This window comes from Vanessa tameamea, chromosome 27, assembly GCF_037043105.1.
Source record: "Vanessa tameamea isolate UH-Manoa-2023 chromosome 27, ilVanTame1 primary haplotype, whole genome shotgun sequence".
NCBI classification, from domain to species: Eukaryota; Metazoa; Arthropoda; class Insecta; order Lepidoptera; family Nymphalidae; genus Vanessa; species Vanessa tameamea.
Genome location: NC_087335.1, coordinates 638,552 through 663,158, shown reverse-complemented (window position 1 = coordinate 663,158; position 24,607 = coordinate 638,552). Strand labels below are relative to the sequence as shown.

General features: G+C 34.3%; 1 protein-coding gene across 18 annotated transcripts in view; it reads right to left on the bottom strand.

Annotated features, from left to right (window-relative positions):
- The window catches only part of Nrm (neuromusculin), a 395,440-nt gene that overhangs the window by 4,787 nt on the left and 366,046 nt on the right, over positions 1–24,607 (bottom strand). For 3 of the 18 annotated variants that reach the window (XM_064219242.1, XM_064219241.1, XM_064219240.1), the window contains exons 7-27: positions 20,489–20,506; positions 17,846–17,996; positions 17,143–17,254; positions 11,807–11,985; positions 11,233–11,409; positions 10,417–10,557; positions 10,100–10,208; positions 9,559–9,716; positions 9,342–9,400; positions 8,960–9,127; positions 8,091–8,217; positions 7,707–7,791; positions 6,907–7,109; positions 6,656–6,738; positions 5,952–6,129; positions 5,646–5,663; positions 5,019–5,153; positions 4,523–4,556; positions 2,474–3,213; positions 1,975–2,079; positions 1,556–1,665 (exon numbers count right to left, since the gene is read on the bottom strand). In XM_064219242.1, coding sequence (XP_064075312.1) covers positions 1,556–1,665; positions 1,975–2,079; positions 2,474–3,213; positions 4,523–4,556; positions 5,019–5,153; positions 5,646–5,663; positions 5,952–6,129; positions 6,656–6,738; positions 6,907–7,109; positions 7,707–7,791; positions 8,091–8,217; positions 8,960–9,127; positions 9,342–9,400; positions 9,559–9,716; positions 10,100–10,208; positions 10,417–10,557; positions 11,233–11,409; positions 11,807–11,985; positions 17,143–17,254; positions 17,846–17,996; positions 20,489–20,506 — 3,090 coding nt within the window. Of the gene's footprint in view, positions 1–23; positions 1,233–1,555; positions 1,666–1,974; positions 2,080–2,473; positions 3,214–3,728; positions 3,785–4,046; positions 4,162–4,522; positions 4,557–5,018; positions 5,154–5,645; positions 5,664–5,951; positions 6,130–6,655; positions 6,739–6,906; positions 7,110–7,706; positions 7,792–8,090; positions 8,218–8,959; positions 9,128–9,341; positions 9,401–9,558; positions 9,717–10,099; positions 10,209–10,416; positions 10,558–11,232; positions 11,410–11,806; positions 11,986–17,142; positions 17,255–17,845; positions 17,997–20,488; positions 20,507–24,607 lie in introns of those variants that run through there. The other 15 variants (XM_064219248.1, XM_064219246.1, XM_064219244.1 and 12 more) reach the window with 9 other exon arrangements.

Sequence of the window (24,607 nt, the reverse complement as noted above, 5' to 3'; positions counted from 1 at the left end):
GAAAACATACAAAGCGCTTATACCTGAACGATCTCACTATCATTTGGTAAACTAATTTGTACAGAATTACTACGTTGCACTAAAGTTCTTTTTGGTATCGGTTTTTCCGACAATTTTGGTATTTGTAAAGTTTTATTTGGTGCTATCACTTGTTTTTTTGGTAGTTTAGCTCGGTTTATCCCTTGCTCATTTAACTGACTTACGACAGACTTGACCAACGACGTAGAGGGTAACATTATTGGTGTGGTTCTTTTTGGCGTGGCTCCAATTATATTGGGCTTTGTAGGACTCTTTTCTTTATCTGTTCTTACTTGTTCTTCATCTGAATTGTCATCAGCTATATTTTTTAAACTAAACGTTCTCTTTGGAATGCTTAAAGTATACTTATTTTCATTTCTTTGATTCGTCGGCTTCGACACATTTTCTTCGGATTTTGATGACCTCATAGGTGCGTCTACTGTGTCGCATGATTTAGTATAACCAGTTTTTATTAGTGGCATCGATAAATTAACATAAACATGATCAGATTTCGATGGAGGTTTTAACGGTGACAGTTTAGTTCTTGGAGCTGGGATTGGTCTATTTAATGATGAAGTTGTATCGCTAATTTGATTTACACTTTCCTCACAAACTTGTATTGAGTCTGTTAAATTTTCAAAATGTTCTACACCACTAATATTAGAATTTATTTTAAGCAGCGAAGGAAAATTTTCGTAAATATTATCTTCAGAATCTATTTTATCATTGTCTGAATCTGAAGTATTTTTGTTGTTGTTGATTTCAGTGAAATTTTCTCCATACTCTGTATTGGGATAGAATCTTTCTATATTTCTTTTTCTAACAATTCTCATTGACTGGAACTTAGGTGGTTTTGATTTAAAATTTCTAGTGTTCAAAGAGCTAAATTTTTTTCTATCTTGGTCTATCGTTTCCTCTTCTATAGTTGGAAACTGTTTTAAATACGACGGTGGCATCGGTGGTAAGTATGGATTGAGTAATACTGTCTGGTGCAAGGGATACATTTGCTGTATCGGTGATAGTACTGGTATTCCATACTGATATTGCGTACTCGATGGGGTTATAGGATAACTTATCGAATTTTGTACGAATGGTGGACATACGATTCGTGGGGTAAATGATGGATTCGTTGTCAATTGTTTTTGTAAAGCTTCGATGCCTTTCGTTGTTTTTTGGTTAGTTTCTACAACTCTAGGTTGAATTGCTTGTACAGGCTGTTATTCATGCCAAAACAAAACATGAAAAAAAAAAACAAATGCAAATTAATAGAAAAAGCATAAAACAAAATATTTTTACGAGAAATAATGTTTAAAATTAAAATAATGAGTTATTAAATTAAAGAAAATATTTAAGAAAGAAAAAGAGCTTAAATATATATTGTTGACATTAACCTTTTTATAATTATTTATCTTACACAATAAGGCATTATTATGATCTCAAGTTTAAAAAGTGAAGGATAACCAAAACTTTTTTCTTTCTTTATTTTAATTGTTTTTATGTAAAAATATGTTGCTTGGGTATTTTTATCTCAACATACTTTATTAGGAGGTTGCTGGAGACCGTGGAACGGCAGGTTCTCGTAGAGACCAGGGTTGTCCGTTCCTAGGTTGCCGTTTGCGGCATTATCTACGCCATTCGTAGGTGGGCCTGAAAGTGTAATTAGAAATTATAAAAGAAATATATTTATATTTTGGAGTGTTCTCGCTGCAGACAGGGTTTTTTTTAAATATGTATTTAAATGTGGACTTCCTTCGTTAATTATACAAAGTCAAAAGATTTATTTAAAACAATTACACTGAATGATACTTTATTTAAAATTTAATAAATCTATACAAACACACAAAATAATGCAGTGCCATAAGTGCTTAAGACACTTCACACGTCAACAGTTGGCTTCAAGCACAAAAAAATAAATTGTCATGTCAAGTAAAGCATAAAAGACGTGCATCTACTTACTGTCGCCGGGTTTCTTTCGTTTTCTTGTAATTCTCGGTGGTTCTTTAGTCAGTTCAATTTTACCATTCGTCGTGCAAATTCTATCAGGTCTTTTAAACGACACAACTAAAATCATGCCATCAATCAAAACAATCAAACATAATGAAAATATAATAAAAAAAGCAATTAAAAGAATTAGGATAAACAATGCTCGTGCTAAAATAATAAAAATTGTTAAAGTATTTTTGTGCAAAACATTTTTTCAGAACCAAATTAAACTTATCTTGTGATTATAGTTGAACGTGAAGAAAGCAGTGCGTTAAATATATTCTGATAGTGATGTGTGATTATGTATGAGATGATATTTGTAAGTATGAAACAGGAAAATAAACAATGAAATAATACAAAAAATAGAGTCTATAAAGAAACAAAAAATTAGATGATAGTTCACTGTTGAATTTAAATATAATCTCACACGTTCGTGATGAATATACCGTTAAATCTTTGATATGATATCTACCTCCTTCAGTGACAATCACGTTTGGGGTTTCACTTAGAAAAAAAGATCGAATACTTCTTTTTGGTCCGTAGCTTTTGTTTAAAGTCACGAGTGACACAGCCCTTTTATTAGATTTATTAATTTTCTTATATTTTCCACTTTCATCGTCAGAAGAATCACTTTTGCGTCTTAGAGTCTTTAAAATTCCTGTTACAACATTTTGTGTATTTTTTCTAGGTTTTCCAGCCTTTTTAGAATACTCTGGCTTAGGTGTTACCCTATTTTCTTCATTTCTAGTTCTTTCTAATAATCCCAAGTTATTTTCGTCTGTATTATTATCTGTTTGCGGTCTGTTATGTAATCTCGCTTGATTTTTTGGACTGAGCGTATGATTGGAATTGACATGTACTAAAACTCCTGGTTTTAATGGCCATTTATTTGGCGTCACTACCGTTTGAACCTTATTCGTATCAATTTTAGGTTCAGAATTCTGATTATCAGAATTTTCAATTCCAGTTTCTTTGTTAACTTGGATATTTTCATCATTTGTATCTGATTGTATGACGCTAGCTTGTAAATTATTTGATCTCTCATTGAGTGTCATTTCTAAATTATGAGGGTAGCTCTGTGATTCGACTAGTCTAGTTCTATCTGGTGATTTGGGACTGAATGATAAATTTAAACGCGGTGATAAAGCGGGTAAAGCTTGTGATATAATAGATTGAGCTATAGACACTTCGTTTAGACAGCTACCATCCGGACTGTTTAAAAAAACATAAAAACAAAATCTTGTTAGGGAGCTGATATGACTTATAAGTATGTTATGAAACATTTATACTGTATTCTGGTTATAAAATATACAAATCAAATTATTATTTGTAGACGTCATTTTGAAAAGTTTTAATAATAAATGTGAATCAGAATACAGAATTAAAAAACAAAAATATTTATAAAATTAATATAAAAAACATTTATAGAATGATGTTAACATTATATTTATAATGAAAATACATTACATACAATAAATAGATAAATAGTTAATAAACAAACAGTACGAAGAAGATACATAAATAAAACAAGAAGAATGCTTTCCGAAATCTCCATGCAGTGATAAAACTTTTTAATAAACTACATTAATTTTAATATCTACAAAAACACAAAATTCCCATCAAACACGAAACGGCAGTGATGCAAAACTTTGAAGAAACATAGCAGTAAACAATAAGAAAGCATTCTCCATCTATGAAGAATATAAATATATGTTAGTAATGTATACCTGAAGTATTTATTGTCGTCAGTCTCAAAACATCTGGTGTTAGAGCGGTTAGGAACCTACGCAGGAATAAAAAATTATATAATGATATAAATCCTACCAAACTGTGTTAATTTGTATAGTATCGTCGACGAAAACATGCAACGTTATTAGATTATGGATGTTATAAAGCCCTAAAAGGGTTCTAAAGAGGCCGTTGGTCCAAGCATTTAGCTAAATACAGCCGAAAACTCAAACGGTATCGTGCGATTCAAAATTTCTTGACTTAATAAGAGTTTCTCAAAACGTGGTCAAGAAAAATTGGAGCGTACGATCAGCGACCTTGTTTATCCTTGACCACGACTAGATTAAGAGCGAAGTGCGGGCACTATTAGAGGTGACCTTGACGGAGGCATTGACAATGTGTGCCAAGAATCTGCTCGGACCAATGGCGTGGCTGAAAATTTTAATTACAAACAAAGAGCTTCAGTATCTAAAACATAATACGATACAATGTTAACTCTACACTACTAAAATATTATAATTGAATACATATATAATACTTGTTTTAAATCTGAGGAAAGAACAAAATATGATTATATCAGATATTAAATATATTATGAATGATAACAATATATTGTATGGTAATAAGAGTATATAAGAAATAAAATAACACGATGAACATATAACCAAAACAGACAACAGTAATATAGTTTTGGTTCTATGTACATAATTAAAATATATCAATGATCTATTAGCGGGGATAAAATAAACCATTCTCAAATAAGTTATAAATACAAGATTTAATGGATACTTACTTTTCTCTCTCCTCGAGTTCGACGGGATTATTGTCTAAAATTATGTTAGTATTCCATGTTTAGTGTTTATGAAGGCAGCAACCACGAAAACAAATGAAAAAACAAACGTCAGTAACATCAACAACAATCACAAAAACATCGTATGATATTATTGTTATTTTAAAAATGATAAATTATGAAAATGACAAAGAACATACAACAATGACATATCGAAAACAACAATTAGCTGTAATAACTATGACTTGACCACACAAATGAGAGCCTGTTCACAATGTACTTGAAGTAAAATTTCGTTAGAGTTCGGGCTTCATTATTTGACGTTATTAGTAACGTTGAAGTAAACTTATGTCGCTTATATTATATTTAAAATTTAACTAAAATAAATAAAGTTTTAATTAAAATACTCACAAGAAATAAAAAGTATAAACAGACGATCTTTTCGTGGTCAAAGTCATGATCACAAAGAAAGCAACAACCGAAAAGAAAGCGTACTTACATTTGGATTTAGCGCGCATCCTGCGGCAGATGCATATGATGAGTACACAGAGTATGACCGTCACCACGAGAACGGCAAGCGCTATACCACCGATCAACATCAACTTCTGTTGATCGCGCCACCAAACTTTGGTACCTGATTGGAAATAAATACGAATGATTAATTGTTTTATACCTGGTTGAAGCCAAATACAAATCTGAAATTGTCTGTGAAATGTTGAATAGTCTAGAGTTAATTTCTGATTCGGTTTTAACTCCTTAAGCTATTGTCATCTCACTTCTAGGTTTATATTAATATTAGTTTAAGAAAATTAGAATACAAGTAATTATTTGAAAAGAGCGCAATTTCTGTTTTGTATAGTTGGTGTTAATGTAAAGTTTCTGTACCTATAAGTATATAACGGTATTCAAGCCGTCTGCCGATATGAGGCCTAATAGTAACTCTTTGAACTATTAAACTATATTAAAGATAATATTTCAAAACCAATGTAGATTTTGAAAAACGATGATATTATTTAATACCTATGTTTGTAATATGTATTTGCACTTAGTAAATCGTCGAATTGCTTAAAACGAATGAGGAAATTGTAGAAAGAAACCAATTCAATCCATTTTTTTATTTACTTACTATAACTTTCCAAGTTGGCTGCAGGACAAAATCACTCATTAGAAACAATATCTAACTCATTATTTACAATACAACAACGGAATATACAATTTTGCTATGAATTGTCAAAGTCAAAATCCTTATTCAATGAAGAAGCATTGCAATTATTGATTGTCAAAAATATCGTCAGGAAAAATCACCTAAGACTTAAGATATTTATTTATAAATGAAACTTTAGGGCCGTGGTATAGATTGTTAAAGCCAATCAACTTGGAATTAACGACTCCAAATCTCGTCTAATTCCAAAGCATGAGATGGTTTCCTTACCCATGACGTCCCGCTCGCAAGGCCGGGACACGCCGACGCTATTGTTGGCCACGCACAAGTATGTGCGGTACACGGACACGCGCGCACTTAGCCGCAAGAAGCTCTGCGGGCCGCTCTGCCAGATCTTCTCGTCAGACAGACTGTCGTTGTCGTTTTTCAACTTCCACGAGAACGACACCTAGGAATATACCACATGAAGTTACGAACTTCAGCACGATACTTAGAAACTCACTCATTTCTTCTTTTAGTGCATGTCACTGTATAATTAATAATGCTTTACAAATAAATCTTCGGATTTTTCCAAGTGATGAACAACTAACGCATCAAGTATTTAAATATAACTTTGCATTGCATCATAGTGATTCTAATGTGAGTCGTGAGCGCGTGTCTGTAAATATAGTTGATGTAAATTTAGACAAGAGACATGACGACTGAGATCGCTTGTTTTTGAACGTTAATATGAAATGAATTAATTTTATATTGCAAAGACTGGCAGAAAAATTGATCACTTATCATTGGATTATGACATGGTCAATACTCCGCACTCAGTTCTTAAATCGGTTCACTCAGTGAGTAAAGTCGCTGTTACACTCAGAATCTGTCGTATCAAACTCGAATAAAGGCTTACTAAGGTGTTTACTGACCATGTTAAATGTGTTTAAGGTAACTTACCTTTAGTATCTCAGATGTTAATAAAAACTTACCTCTGAAGGATTAGCGTGCGCCGTACACACTAAGACTTGATCGCCCTCCATCTCTATTTGCTTTATTCCACATTCCGGTATAACTGGAACAAATTTATTAGCTCAATTATTTATGACGATTAAACGTATAGACCATTAAGTTTTAACGACATTAAATTTGCAGCATTTTTTGGTTTACATAGCGTTTTGAGGTAATCGACGTGCATGACAGGTTCCGATTGAAACTCCCCAAGTCACAGAGGAACACTCACACATGACGTCCAGCAGGACGGTGGTGTTGACGGCGCCGTGGCGGTTGTAGGCCTCGCACACGTAGCGGCCGGCGTGCGCGCGCGCGGCCGCGGGCAGCAGCAGCGCGTTGGAGGCCGACAGCGCCGCGCTCGCGTTGTGCGCGCGCGCCGCGCTCTTCGACGCGCGCTCGCGCCGCCACGAGTAGTTCGGCATCGGGAAGCCGCTGCACAGCGGGGTTAGCGTTTCGTGTTACACTACATTCTTTCCGGCTTTGTTTAAACAATAATTGTCAATTTATTACTTTACATACATATTTATTAATGGGAGTATAACTCTGTCAGCTAAAACGTGGCTACATAATAAACATAATCAGCCTGTAAATTTCCCACTGCTGGGCTAAGGCCTCCTCTCCCGTTGAGGAGAAGGTATGGAGCATATTCCACCACGCTGCTCCAATGCGGGTTGGTGGAATACACATGTGGCAGAATTTCGTGGCTACTACATAGCATTCCTTTACAAACTCGCAATAACTTTAACTCAATCCGAGACCGAAAATCCATCATGGTCTTTAAACCACACATAATATCGTCATCACTGTTTGACGCTAAAAAATCAAATGCTTTTTACTGATTACAGCTATAATTTTATTCGATAGTTGGGTTTTCTTTGAACTACGTTGCTGTTGGCCCCAATGGCCTCTACGGTGTCATCGGGTAGGCCGAGTATAATACTCGCGTGATTCAGAAAAGTGACATTTTCAATCAGCGCCATCCGTCGCTACCGTTACGTACTACAACGTGAAATTGAAATATTTTCTTACTTGGCTGAGCAGACGACTTTCGCCGGTATTTCGTTTTCAATGACTGACACAACGCTCGGCGTAACTGTTATGTTCTCTGGTTCATCTGTAACGTCGATATTATTAAAATGTACACGACAGCAGCTGGATGTGAAATTTTACTAATCTATAAATCTGAGTTGAAAAGATAATTTATATTAATTAATTAATTATTAACACCACTTAAATTGTTTTTCTTTTATTGGCGATTTTATGAATATATAATTAAAGCAAAATAATATTTTTTTAAGATAAATTAGTTTTGAAAGCAAATATACTCTATGTTGCATATCATCATCTGTCACTTCATGTAATACGTCGAGTATGTATGTGTGTGTCCTTAAGTAGGGACTAGAGTGTACTCACACTCGACAGCGAAGTTGGTGGTGCTGGTGACGGGCGGGCCGGCGTCGTTGCGCGACGAGCGGCACGCGTAGCGCGCGGAGTCGCCGCGCGACAGCACGCCGCCCGACCACGCCGACATGTTCCAGTGCTGCGCGAGTACGGACGATATACAGGTTAGCATTGGATAGGTAAAGTTGATGGTGATGTTGATGTCGTCTTTACCGATTTTAGCCACGTCGGCCAAACTTAAGGGATCAACTAAACTTAAGGGTCAACTACGCAGGACATATTATAGTGCAAATGTGTCCTCACTCCTCACTCTTATTATAGGATGGGATGGCCAATCCAACACGGTCGGAAAGTGTTCAGGCCCAGGAGAAACGGTTTTACGCGCTTTCCGAGATACAGGAGTGTTCACACTTACAACTTCCATCCGAGATCCGGGAGTGTGGAAAGGGTGTTCTTTCAACTTTCAGGCCCGACCTGGGGCTTAAACCCAGAACCTCGTGATCTGACCTTTATTTAGCCACTAGACCATCAAGACAGGAAATATACGCTAACATTATAAAGAAGTGAAATTTGTATGTTGGTATACAGGGGGTAACTACAGACTATTAAAATAGTAAAAAAGTGGGCCAGTGTGACTGTATTTAATTATTTCTTAAATATGATCGACATGTCTGCTCTTATTGAGTTCCGAATTAATCGTGATAAGATACCTGGATAGATTCTTGTTCCTAGAGCAAGGGATAAATCCCTTCGATAAATGTATTGATTCTAAGACATATATTTTGAAATTGCTAACGATTTCAAATATTATCCGTGTAAATTAAAATAGTGTAAAAATAATATTCAAACAATGAACTCCTATCAAATAAATGTAGTCTTACCAAAGTAGATTCCGTAGCTTCAAAGTCATTTCTATTGACTTGAGGTTCTATTTTTCTTTCCACGACGTAGTACTTGTCTGTTTTCTCTGGATCTATACGTTGTCCATCTTTTAGCCATTCCACAGTACATAGTGGAGCACATTCCACCGTACACGACAGAGATATATTCTGTAAGAGATTTCCAAATAGGTAAAAAACATTAGAAACCACGATTAACAAACTTTCATTGCAAATATGTATATGTAGGTAAGTATTTTTGTAAAGATTTGTTTTAAAAGTTATTCTATATACTACTACAATTGATAAAACTAAAAAAACTATGTTTTAATATGTCGTTCAAAAAATAAAAATAATTGAAAACAAACTATTAAATAAAACTAACCTGAGATTTATACAAGGCTCCGCTATAGTGATTCATCGCGTACTTGAAACTTGGTGGTGCTGAAACATAAAAAATATAAGACACGTTTATATGTTTGTAAATATTTAATTTAATCCTCATGGATGTCTAAGCTACAATACTATTAATTCCTAAAAAGCAGTCAGTATTATCTTTAAGGTAAAAATCATTAATACGTTATCTGATATTCATTCCTTACCTAAGACATCGATATTGACTATTGCCTGCGGCCCGTCTCCACCCGAGTTGATTCCTCTGCAGGAGAAGTTGGTACGGTGGTCGAGAGTGACTGGGTCGATGGTCCAGTTCTGTGACACGATGTCACTGATCGCTCGACTGCCGCGAAGCCAGCGGAACCTACACGGACGTACTTATAATATTAATAAATAATGTTTAATATAAATATATAGTGTGTGAAAAACGATATGTCTGGAAAGAATGTTACTTGTGAGATGACGTCAGATAGAGAAGTTTGGAAGAAGAAGAAGACATGCTGCATGGTCCCCAAATGAAATTGGGATAAGGACTGGAGGATGATGATGATGATGCTTAATATATTTTAATTAAGAGCTTAATGTCGCACCGAACACGCAGGTCCGTTAGAATAATGCAATCAATCGAGCTCGCAGTCTGGACAGGTTCAAACATTTTGAGTATTTGTTACTCAAAATGTTTGTAGAATATCAGAAAGGCAATCAATCTTACAGCCTGGATTCAAGAAATCATAATTAAAATCATACCTGTGTGTTTCCGGTCGTCCCTTTTCTTGTATGCTGCAGCTGAGCACGAGGGACTTCCCCTTGATGACTCGCCATGGAGAGTACGTCAATTTTGCTGGTCCGGGAGGATCTGCGAAAGGTTTAATGTCGTTTTTGAAAATCTTTGAAAGTTATTATTCAGTTGTGTTGTGTTGTAGCCCATAATGACTATTTACTAATCTATTTAGTTTTGTTTTCTTAATACATCGTAAGCTCGTGGAAACACAGATTTCCTAAATCATCAGTTATCACCAATGAGTTAAATTAATCCACTTTAATATATAAAATATAACACTTACAATTAACAATAAGCTCCGTCTTCTCACTCTCGTTGCCCCATCCCGCGTAGTTCTTTCCCTTGCACGAGTAGTTCCCGTGGAAACTCTTGGTGGTGTCCTGGAGGAGTAGCATTGATGGATCCACTTCATTGCAAAGAGCGTCTGTAATGATAAATCATTATATGTCTTAGAAGGTGTGGTAAGAGTCATTTGGTGGAAGAGACTTAAGTATAGGAATTTGGGACAAAACCATTCAGCCTACTTTGTCGCGCACTCTTTTGCCGTTAGCGAACGAATTATTATAGGTATCCGTTACATAAACATAACATAATCAGCCTGTAAATTTGCCACTGCTGGGCTAAGGCCTCCTCTCCCGTTGAGGAGAAGGTATGGAGCATATTCCACCACGCTGCTCCAATGCGGGTTGGTGGAATACACATGTGGCAGAATTTCGTTGAAATTAGACACATGCAGGTTTCCTCACGATGTTTTCCTTCACCGCCGAGCACGAGATGAATTATAAACACAAATTAAGCACATGAAAATTCAGTGGTGCCTGCCTGGGTTTGAACCCGAAATCATCGGTTAAGATGCACGCGTTCTAACCCCTGGGCCGTCTTGGCCGTTGCTATAATAAAATTCCACAGATATTTTTAACTTTGCCGATTCCTAAATTCAAATAATTTGTTAAAAATACATCGGTAAAGAAGCGTGGAGCTAATACTTGTTGTCTTCCAGGCATGATGTATTATAACTAACATGGCTTTGTATTTTTAAATGTTGAAAAAGAGTTACTACAACTACTTCTATTACTAATTGTGAAATTATTTATCTCACCGTCAGTTCCATTACACTCTGGCAGATGTTTAAGCACTTCGCCGTCCAGATACCAGATGACTTCATCTAGGATTGAAGGGTTTCCAGTCACAACCTCGCACGTGAGTGTCACGTTCTTGTGATCCGTTTCCAAGATGGGGCTTGGTGAGCTCATGATAAGGCGAACTTGAGGTTTAACTATTAAGAAAAATATATTAAGATCAATTCTTAGAATTATTTAATATAATAGAAATGCTTTAAATGTGGGGAATTTTTCGTTAGAACAGCTTATTAGTGCCCCGCTACTAGGTAAAGAAAAATTATTTTCAATCTACGTTTAATTGAAATGGGTTCTTCGATTCTAATAACAAATTAGGCACCTAGAGCAATTTCCAGTGCGATATTCATTTCTATACAGTGAGACTTATCAGCTATTTTGCTTTTCGAATAATTTTTCGAATCGTCGGAATCTTTTCTCTGATTTTATGCGTGAGAACAGGCGACAGACTAACTTTTAAACTTTTGTTGCAGACTCGATAGCAGTTACTATGTAGATATTTTTGTAGTGACAAGTATACCTGAGTGTAATACTTACATAGAACATTGACACTGATAGTTTCATTCGTTGTGCCGTTTCCGACCGTATTGGCTAGCAGTACGGTATATTTTCCCATGTCATCACCACTGGCGTCGAGAATGATGAGCGAGTGCTGGTCGATGGTACCGCCCTGGTAGTGCGAATTATTGACGTTCACCTTCTTACCGTCGCGAAACCTGAAATTTAAATGAAAATAAATCATTAAAAAATACTAAAATACAATTAATTATTACAATTTTAAAAAATAATCCACAAAATTTTCTTTTAAAAATTCTTTAAATTTCTGGTACAAAACTGTTTGTCATAATGTAATAAAGTAATAGAAGTTATGATTTAAACGAGGCCTTTACATGAAAATTGTTGATATTAGTGTCCACAGATTCTACCGCCAAACAACAATCTTAGTATTATTGAGTTAGTCTCTCTGTCGATCTAATTTTTAAATCGCCTTTAATTTTAAGTGTATTTTACGCATATTAATACGAATAAATATTTTTTGAATTAAATTTGGTTTCTGATCTGTGAGCTCTCTATAATTTGAAGTAAGATCCACATCTTATATATATCATCACATCATCATCCATATCATCCTCCTGCCCTTATCCCAACTCTACTTGGGGTCGGCGCAGCATGTCTTCTTCTTCCATACTTCTCTGTCGGACGTCATCTCACAAGTAACATTCTTTCTAACCATATCGTCTTTCACACAATCCATCCATCGTTTCTTTGGTCGTCCCCTACCTCTATATCCATCCACATCCATTCTCAAACCTTTCTCCCAACATGGTCCTCATTCCTCCGCATAAAATGCCCATACCAAGACAGCCGGTTTCCAGTTAGCTTCTCGGTTACCGGTGCCACTTTCAAACTTCCTCTTATGTACTCATTCCTTACTCAATCCATTCACGTAACACCACACATTGCTCTCAACATTCTCACCTCCGCCACATGCAATTGTCTTTTAGTCATCCCTTTTGTAGCCCAACACTCTGATCCATATAGAACAGCAGGTTTGACCATGGTCTTATAGATCTTCCCCTTAAGTTTAAGGAAAATACGGGGGTCACAAATTGTTCCTGTAACTTGCCGCCATTTCATCCACCCTGTGTTAATCCTGTGCTTCACCGTTCGATCTATTTCGCCATCGCCTTGAATGAGTGAACCGAGATACCGGAAGTCGGAGCAGACTGGAAGGGCCACGCCATCAAGCACAATGGCTTCAGGACCGGAGAGATGTATTCAGTCTTCGTTCTACTGATTTTCAAGCCAACATTCTTCAGTTTCTGTTGCCAATCTTCCAATCTGCTCTGGATCTCAGGTCCATCTTCACCAACCAGTACAATGTCGTCGACAAAAAGCATATCATCACACTAAATTTTAATATTTCGCATAATCACATTATGATTTACACTTACATTGCGTAGACAAATAAAAATAATATATGTAGAGGAAATAATCAAATTATCTCTCCGAGACGTGTATCAGATCATTCTCGTGCAACCCAAATCAATTTTTTTTTATTGAAATAGAATTTAACAAAAACTTTGAAATCATGCTTTACCTCCAAGTCAATTAATATACGGCAATATTTGGAAATAGAAATTGAGCTAATATCAGAAATATTATGTTACTTCGTGTGGTCCAGAGTATCGAACGCTTTGAACAATTCTATTTGTGTTACACGAAGCGGGTTTTCAACTTTCGCCGCAATTTTTGAGTTCGAACTAAAGACGATTTTCATTCGGATTATTTGATTTCATCTTAAGATGTTCGAGGCGAGAAGTGATATTAGAAAAATTGAAACCGATCCAATTAGTTGAGAATTTAAAATCAAATAAAACTCTTGTAATAAAAATTGGGGTACATAATCGTCTATTCAGTTTTGTTTAATTATTAAACTAATAAATCATTACGATTTTTTTGTTGGTCTTATACAGTCCATTTGTCCATATTTGTTTTACCATAAAATTTGAATTCTAATCATTATTTGATATTTAACTTGAAGAAATGTTAAAAACATGGTACTTAGGACTTGAGTATTCTATTTACGAATCAGTATTTTTACTATCAGGTTTACTAAAAGTCCAAAAATTCAAAGTTTTCAAGACAACCCTCAACACAAATAAAAAATACAACACAAGCATAAAATTTATGTTAGATTCGATAAATTCTCTTCAGATGCAAATAACGAGATTAAGGCCATTTCCAACTGTCCGAGTTAATTATCCTACAAACCTTGGTACTCGAGATGGCCCACTGGATATAATACATCATATTAATTAAAGATCGTTTCAATCGTCGATTCTAAATCAAAATCAATTATACTTTATTTAAGTAGGCTCTTACACGCACTTTTGAATCGTCATTTAAGAAGGTTAATTTTTATATCAAGCTGCCACCGGTTCGGGATGTTGTTATTACAGAGAAGAACCGGCAAGAAACTCTGTAGTTACTCACATTACATTTTTACATTAACAGCCTATAAATTTCCCACTGCTGGGCTAAGGCCTCTTCTCCCTTTGAGGAGAAGGTTTGGAGCATATTCCACCACGCTGCTTCAATGCGGGTTAGTGGATACACATGTGGCAGAATTATCGTTGAACTTAGACGCATGCAGGTTTCCTCACGATGTTTTCCTTCACCGCCGAGCACGAGATGAATTATAAACACAAATTAAGCACATGAAAATTCAATGGTACTTGCCTGGGTTTGAACCTGTAATCATCGGTTAAGATGCACGCGTTGTAACCACTGGACCATCTCGGCTCAGTAGTATGTAGTTACTCATTTTTAATAAAAATCAATTTACATGTAATAATCATATACAATTATATTTATGTACCCTGAGCCTAAACAAATATTACCACAAAACTTTTATCATTTATATAATTTGTGTAGTAAAATAAATCTTACTTGTTATTTTTTATAACACAAGTTTTGAATTCAGCTTTAGGCAAATTAATTAATTTATGCTGAATTTTAAAGTATAATCGAAAATAATGCCCCAAGACGGTTATACCAACTTGTCAAGTCTAATTTTTGGTGACTGATTTATTTAACACTTAACTATATGTAATTATATATTATAGTGCACAGATGTGGTCATAAACCAAGGTGCACTCTCTCCCTTACAACCACAATCTGATGGGACGGCAAATCCGACATACTCTATCGAAAAACCCTTTATATGCCTGACCCAGGGTTTGAACCCAGAACCTCGGAATATGTGTTCCATGTGTTCTACTAGACCAACGAGGCAGGCAATTATATATGGACTATATTAGCTTAAAATAAATATACCCATCCTAATACCTAATGAAATTTAATATTTAATACTTAGTAGCTTCAAAGGATGAATATTAAGATTTTCTTAGAAAAAAATTATTAAGATATGCTAAAGTTCTTCAGTATCTCCTCAAATAAGAGGCTTATATGCAATTATCCTACTTAAAGAATATGTTATAAACTTGCGATGTTAAAGTTAGTTTTATTGCTTATAATGAGTCTATGTATAATTTTTATGGAAAAATATATCTGAACTGACTGACTAATGTTTTTTTTTTATAAATATTATTAATGAATATCTCCACAGATTTGCTGTTCGTCCTTTTGTTATCTTATCTATGATTTGATTTATGTGATTTTAATGGGCCTGCGTTTTTTTTTATAATTGCTTGGTATTATCACAATCCAAATTTTATGATTGCAAATTGATGACAAAAAATTAGCTTTGAACTCTACGACGCCGTTTTTGACGTCATAACGTGTGACGTAATATTGCAACTGCTGCATGGAATACGCTTTCGTGCAATTGTAACCTATGTTTTCTTAGGCTTTGACCAGATTTACAATTTATAAATTAGTCGAATACGTAAATATTTTTCTTTTCTCTGCATAGGTGAAGAGAAAATAATATCAATTAAAAATTGAGGAAATAACGTGTAACGATAGATATTATGACCCTTGTGCCTGTAGCTACACTGGCTAACTCAGCCTTCAAACCAGAACACAACAATACTGAATACTGTTGTTTGGCGGTAGAATATCTGATTAGTGGATGGTATCCACCCAGACGGGCTTGTACAAAGCCCATCAAGTAAATGTGATGTGATCGGTTTGTTTTGTTGTGCGTGTTGAGAAGACAACATAATAGTTTTGGTACTCATAATACCATAACATGTAATATTATCGTAACACTGTTATAATTTTATTGCCATTCAGATAGATTTTCACGATAGACAAGGATCTCTAAAACAACTACGTATTACGTTCCAACCGAGCGAGAAATAAGATTCTTTATTCTTTATTTTAAGACGATTACTTGAAATTTATCTCCGACCGCTGAACTTAGCGCATGTATTTAATTTAATACGTTGGGATTCACTTTGATGTTTTTATTACTCGCTTTTAGATTAGAATCGACTATTTATCCGACTCGAGGAAACTGTGGAGAGTAATGCGTTTCTACTGTTTTAATTCCTCTGTAATTTCTTTCTTTCAGAATTCTATCGTGATTAGACTTTTGACCATTGACGTCTATAAATCCAGACGTAGGTTGGGTTGGGTTAGTTTTATTTATTTAAATGCCATATGACTATTTTAGAAAAGGATATAATAATGTTAGAATATTATTCTCAAATCACGAGCTTGTTGAAATGAAACCTCTCTTACGTCATAAATCAAAAGTACTTTGACAAAAGTAAAAGTAATTGAATTTTAATATATTGATAGATTTTGTTTTGCATTTTAAAAATAAGGTCCAGTTTAAAATAAACGCCAAATTCCAACATAAAATAAAAATCGTTTGATTGTTTTGATTTAAAAGTAATATGTACTTTGTACTAAATTGTTTGAAGTCGGTGATATTTGTTCTTTAGGTTTGATGTCGTGGGCGTCGTGATATGGCTGTCGTGCACTGAGGGGTTCCAAGCCATCACATCATCACATCACAGTACTGAGAGATACAATGATGTAACAACAAATATTGGTCCTTGACAAATTTCATGATTCGAAGTCAAGGGATTGAAAATTTATGGGAAGTACCCTATATGTTTTGATTCCCTATGCGAATGTTTGATATGTGTGATGCACATCTTTTGATCGCGTAGACTTAGAAGTTTGATTTTTTTTATAGCTCCAAGGAACCACAGACTAAAGTATTTGGTATTCATTTCAACTTTATACAATTACACGTTCCTGACAAAAAGCTTCTTAATCGACAGACAGACAGATGGATATCGATTACAAGGGTTCCTTTATTCCTTTAGAGGTACGGAACCCTGAAAAATCGTAATTCTGTTCTTCCAATGTAAAATAAATAAACTTAAACTTACCATATAACTTCCGTTAGTGATGATGGGTTGCTTTCGTATTCGCTTTTAAGAAGAATCTTCTGTCCTTCAACTACTGTGATGTTGGGTGGACCAACGTGGACGATTGGAGGATCTGAAATTGAAATATATTTATATTAATGATAGTGATATAATCTACGCTAGCTTATAAGGCTGTACATGCCAAGGTCCCGGGTTAAAACCAATAAACTATCTGCGACAGTTTGGAGTATGGAAGTTGACAGTGTGCTCCTGTCTTTTTTATATGTCACTTGTGTTCTTCGAGCTATCGTGTCTCGAAAGCATGTATATTTTAGTAAAAATAAATACCGTAAAACCTGCATGAATATTTTGGAATATTTAGATCCGATAATCCGTAATGGCTTAGGTTTGGTGAATTGGTTCAGTGGAATCAAATATGAATCTAATGCATGATCAAATCTGTGATAGTTTTTTTTTTATTTATTATTTATTAAGAGAAGAGGGGTACCATAGGGGGAATCAAATCAGATCCCCTAGATCACAGTGCATAATGCTTCATACCTACTTTTAAAAGTAGTCCAATAATAGGCCTTTTTTATCATAATACAATTATTTTAATATTTAACGGTTGCAAATGACGCAACCACAATGGATCCGACATCCTCCATCTCGCCTTAACATGATCTTTTGTCTGGCTTATCTTAAAAGTAAACGATATACTTACACCAAATCTCCAATTCGAGAGTTGCGTGTATTGGATGGTCTTTTGTCTCCAGCATGACGTCATTCACAGCCTTGCAGATGAATTTTCTTCCATTTTCATATCGCGTCGCTTCGAATGTCAGGTTCGATTGTGTTTCAAATGTTTTGTCGCTCTGAAAAACATTCATAATTACATAATATACAAAGTGTATACAAAATATCAACTTAAAACTATTAGAAGGAAATATACCAATGTGGCTATTTTAGAAGAAAATATTAAATAGTGTCCGATAAATCAGTGAGGGTTCCGTACCACCAAAAAGATAGATAAGGACACTTATGTAACAACGAATTTACGGTTTTCGATTCATTCCTCTACTTGTTCTACAAGATATTGCTTCTTGGCAAATTTCATGATTCTAAATCAACGGAAAGTACCGTATAGATTTTGATTTCCTTTGCAAATGTATGGGAAATACGACATAAATGGCACTATCTTTGCATTGCGTAGGATTAGAAGTTTGATTATTTCACAGCAAGTGACCGCATATTTGGTATTCATTTCAACTTTATACCCTTATGCGTTACTAAGAACCATAAAAATCATTTATTTCTCCACTGTAATGGTTATCTGTCAAATAGTGAAAACGTCATCTTAACAAAAGAAAATATATTTGAATTTGAAATACTAAGTAAAATAAAATATAACGATCTTAAATCTAGCTAGGATCAAAAATCGTCTTTTTTTGGTGATCCCGAATGTAAATCATGCTCTTATGTAATAAATTAATTTGTGTAAAATCTTAGTACGAATAATTAAACCCAAACAAAAGCTGCATTAAGTGGGAAGTGTTCCTTTAAATGTTTTTGACGTACCATCAAGAAATGTAACAATTTATAAGTTAGTATTTAATGCGGCCTACAGTTTATACCGAGTTGTTGGTATAAAATTTTAATTGCGCACCCTTGAGGCTCTTAACAATTTTGAACTGTCAGTCTGTCTTTACGAAGTTTTGTTGCGGATATAGAATTTATGGACGTGACAGATTCAAGAACGGCGAGATTTATATTGAAATATGAATAGGAATGGTGATTATTATATCTCTACTAAAACATAAATTGTTTCATCCTTGCATTTAATTGCTGATACTGTTACTCTTTTGGACATCATTGATTTGAAATTCGAGGGAAGAAGACAGCACTATCTAACTAACATCTCCAAATAACATTTGTAGGTTGTGAGACATTTGTCAATTATTCGCCAGTCGTCTGTTCAAATAACAAACTTCCATTGGATTATTTGGATCCATGAATCGAGCATATTATGATAAGTACTAGATGTCGGTTAGTCTGTTGAAATTTTGTCATATGAGTATCCACAAACTCGCTAAAGATCCTAAAGGAAAGAAGGCGTAAGCGTCAATATTTTTAATACATGTTTTAATTGAAAATACCTAAGCAGGCAAACAGGCCACTTGATGGTAAGCATTCGTTAAGTCCAATCGACTTTGTCAGAAATAATAACCATTGCTGACATCGTTAATGCGCCATCAACCTTCGGATCTAAGATGCTAAGTCCTCGTGCCTGTCGTAACACTAATTTACCCTTCAAACTTGATACATAACAACATTGCAAAGTATTGTTGCTTAGCCGAAGATTCTGTGGCGAGTGAATACCCAGGTGTTACACAAAGCCCTAACACCGAGTAAACGTGTACCACTTGTATGCGTATGTACACTGGTACCATTAGTATAATGGAAACATTACCAATTTCAGAATTTAATTGAGATTAATCTCTTCCAGCGATAGCATGCCAAAGTTTAGCCAAAGTATTTGCATTTTAGATAACAATTAATGAGTTATGCATAAACAATAAGGTATGTGGGCATGTAATGTCTCTCTGTTGTTACTTCATTATTTTAATGTTCACTTGTTTGAAGGAAGTTTCAAATTAATTTGTTGGGGTAAGTATCTGATTGTATTTGTTGATATAATGATTACTGGATCATTATAAATAAGGTATTTTTAATAAATAAAATAAATATTGGACAACATCACATACATTACTCTGATCCCAATGTAATCAGCTAAAGCACTTGTGTTATGGAAAATCAGAAGTAACGACGGTACCACAAACACCCAGACCCAAGACATCATAGAAAACTAATGAACATATTCTACAACGACTCAGCCGGGAATTGAACTCGGGACCTCGGAGTGGCGTACCCATGAAAACCGGTGTACACACTACTCGACCACGGAGGTCGTCATCTTTAATGGACCTTAAAAAAGGATGGGTTTTTATGACCTTTGTGTGGTAGCCTCAAGGTGGTACCAGGTGGTATCCAAGATAATGTAATGTAATTGAAACATACAAATATTTACAACGAGTGCTTATATTTTTAATGATTCGTTGATTAATATACAGGACATATTATTTGTTAAGCCGTGAAGATCTCGCGGCAGGAAACTTTCATGTTTTGGACCAAATTCTGCCCGAAGCGCATTGAAGTGATTTGTTATGACAAGGATCAATCTTGTTTTTTTATTGCTCAGTTCGTTTACGGGCCGTTACTTTTTAATAAAGTATAAATTATATATTATAGAACTAATAAATCGAAATTTTATTTATGGGGTTAGTTTATATAAAGAGTAACTACTTACCGATTCGAATTCCTTAAGCTGCTCAGCCGAACATGAAACAAAGAAATCAGTGTTATTGATGGAAGTAAAATATAAATTGAAAAGAAATCATCTATTTTTTATAGTATCGCCTGAAAATTTTCCACTGCTAGTCAGAGGCCTTGCATAGTATAATTTTGTGCCTAAGCCTTTTGGTGAGTAAACATCTTAGCGCTCGGTACTCGGTTGGGACTTACTGAGACTTCGTTCGACGAATAAGCGAAAGACTTCGTCAGATGACGTCAGCGAAAAACTTAAAAATATTATTTCCTGATTGACTATCAATGCATAGTTTATTACGGAATCTTTTGTATGAATTTTACCTAAACGCAGTAAGAAATTGAGCTATGTATATATGTATATATTAGTATTAGAATAACAGCCATTGCTTCTATAAATTAAATATAAAATTGTTGCTCATTGTTGCATAAAATTCATATAAAATAAAATGCGATATAAATTTAAATCTGATTCAAGGAAAAGCCTAGTACATCGCCAATTTTTATAATCTAGCTATTAGTCAATTTTATTATACAATACTTACTGTATTATAGCTCAGGACTACCTCATTGGTCTAATAAGACTTGAGACTCCGGATTGGGTCAATAAACAGTTTTTATACAGGTATGATATTGAAATAATAACGTTGTTATGATAATTATTGTTTTAATATTGACAAATAACCAGTGTTTGTTCTTTTTTACAAATCAAAAGAAAAAATAGATTTTAATTGATACTTTGTTTTTTTAAATAAATTTTTGAAGTTGCATTTTTGACTTATTTTGAAAAAAATTTAAAAACGTGATAACTCAAAAATTGTTCACTTTTGCATTATGCGTATGGGGATAAAAATTATCGCAAATAATCACCCCTATTACCTCCTAACGCAAATACGTCGAATTACCAATAACCCTGTGTCTATTTATCGAGTATTCGTCAATAAAGAAGAGTTACTTACATTGCTAGATTCCAAGAAGTATAAGTATACTTAATTGTGTATTAATATATTAATTTCGAGCTAAAAAACTGTATGTACTAGCCCTTATTGTATTTATATTATGTTTTAACAGTTTTGTAGCACACAAAGAACCTACAAAACCTATTTGAGTTATTTATTGATGTGAGAAATCCATTGGCACGTAACGTAAGTCTCTTATCGGTATAAAAGGTGAACCCTCTCTCCTTCACGCACGCAGCGTAACGCATATACATTACAATTCGTCTCTTCTCCACGTAAGAGTGTGTATTGCACACGAACCAAAAATATATTACAAATAATTTTAATTACTATCAATTTCGATTAACATCTACTTTGTGCCGAGTGTGATTGTAGCGTTCTGAGATGGTTATTTTTTTTCAACAGACACACACAGGCAGAAAAACTGTTCCCTGTATTGATCTGTATCATTTATGAAAAATAACATTCTTTGTTTTTAGTGTGTATTTAATGTAGAATTGAGTATCCAACATTCATTAAAACAGAATTACATTTCGGAGAGCCGAGATGGCCCAGTGGTTAGAACGCGTGCATCTTAACCGATGATTTCGGGTTCAAACCCAGGCAGGCACCACTGAATTTTCATGTTCTTAATTTGTGTTTATAATTCATCTCGTGCTCGGCGGTGAAGGAAAACATCGTGAGGAAACCTGCATGTGTCTAATTTCAACGAAATTCTGCTACATGTGTATTCCACCAACCCGCATTGGAGCAGCGTGGTGAAATATGCTCCATACCTTCTCCTCAACGGGAGAGGAGGCCTTAGCCCAGCAGTGGGAAATTTACAGGCTGATTATGATTATGTACATTTCGCAAGTCAACGGGTTTCCCGTTTAAAGGAATCCCGCGAAGCAACGAGTTTATTTAACACGGGAAGTTATTTGATTTATGATCTTGTGCAAAATTGTTATTAGACATTATTAATATATGATGAAATACTCGAATTATTTCATAGGTCAATAGCTTTTTTGTGCGGGGTTTTTCAAGTTGAAGCCTCGTCATATAGCTTTGGATTATTTATTGTATGTTTGTTTGTATCTGCGTTTGTGCTATTGTTTGAGATTACTTTACGGTTACATGTATAATTATACTAACTAACCCTTTCGGCTTGGCAAGGGTAGAATAAGAATCTATATAAAATGTTTATATTGAAGGACTCAACGGACAAAGAAAAATAATATATTTATTTTGGTCCAGATCCGGGTGAACACAGATCAATTTAACAGATTTTCATTACAGTCAGATCGATGGCTAATGAACAAACAGGCAGAAGATAAATATACGCATATTAATTTTTATTTATATCAATTTTATGATATACATATTACATAAGGTTGCGTCTACGTATGACAGCTGTAGATCAAGAATAAATTTAACAAGACAATCAGCTTTTGGAAAACCATGATGTGACATTATATTTGATGCCATTTCGATCTTATGATCTTACTGGAAGCAGTCTCGGCCTTCTGGATGGAGACTGTTTCATCAGTGCTAGTGTCTAGACGAGAAAAGATGCACATTTTGGACACGCGCTAAGCCACGAAAGATAGGAAATCCTGTAACTGTTGATGGTGAAAGGTTACGTAATAAAGATTAGGTCGTAGAAGATAATATTGGCTATAACTATCCGGAAAAATTTGGTAATCACGATTGCCACTTAGCTGTGTTGTTTTGCAATAAATAGGGAGGTATTTGCGACACTAACTACAAAACCTTCGCTAGTTAGAGAAGTACTCAAAGAAGAAGAAGGGAACCACAATAATTTGATTACAGAACCCTAAAATGACCACCTGTTTGAGTTTAATACAATTCTAGTAAACACTATACTCATAAAATAATCTAGATAAATGTTCACAGCATGAAAATATCGTTTAGAGTATTTTCCATTGAGAATTTTTCAACGCTTTTAAGGAACTAATTGGTTGGAATTTCACTTTGGCCGACTTTTTGTTACTTTTTCTTGTTGTTCTCTATAGGGATGGATGATTGTCGATAAAATTTATCGATAGTTTTATCGAAGTTTATATGTATAGAAGTTCACGGCTAGGAACTGTTTTTTTTTCAGGTGGCTAAAAACTAGGATTATTAAATTTCCGAATGATTATAATTTAATGTTTTTTGTTACTATAAATGAAAAGTGTTCTCCATCTTAATGGGCGGACGTTTCCGTGTCCTTTCACAACATCCGGTTACATCCCATTTTCCACATAGATCATTCCCGTCGTATTATACTGTACGGTTTGTACGGTTGTGCGGTTTGTTTATATTGTACGGCTTTGTATTTGATCGGCTAAGCTTCATGACCACAAATATTTGAATACGCTATAAAATGCAAAGAAATCCTCGTCTTTGGCTTGCATTTTTATTTAAATAAAGTAAATTATCTAAAATCACCATCATTTTATTAAATTTTTCAGAAAAACTCGATCTCCAAGGCTTAAAGTAATTATATAAAATACCTATATATATATATATATATATATATATAATTTTGTTCATCAAAATTTGATAAAACGTCGGACACAATAAACAAATGTCGAAGCGAGTAAATACCCCAAGAATTACAACATACTAGTTGGAAAAAAGATATATATGGGTATAATATATTAAATCTTTCTTCTCTATTTGATATAATATATCGATATCAAAACATCACTACTCCTTGATCCGATTACGATAGTAGGCTGCATTTCAAGGTATTTTCAAGTCACAAATGTTTTGTATTTATATTGTATTACTGTTGGTAGTGTTTCGAAATTTTCTTTGAAATTTTCGTTTTCTTTTTATTGTCAAAGTCAGTTTCTGTTTTTAACAATATATTTTTAGAGTTAGGTTATTTTTGGATGCTTTTTATATATTATTTTAACTTTCGATGATTTTGGTAATATTACCAAATTAAAAATACTTATATAAGTTGAATCAAAATAACATATAACTAATTTCATATCATGATAAAATGAAATTTAAATTTCGTATTTCCGTATTTATTAAGCTTAAAATTTTAACTAAAAATCTTATTCTAAGTACATTTAAAATTAATAATTATAATAGCTCTTTCAAATTACGCTGTAGCAATTCATTATTAATTAAAACTTAATTTTTGT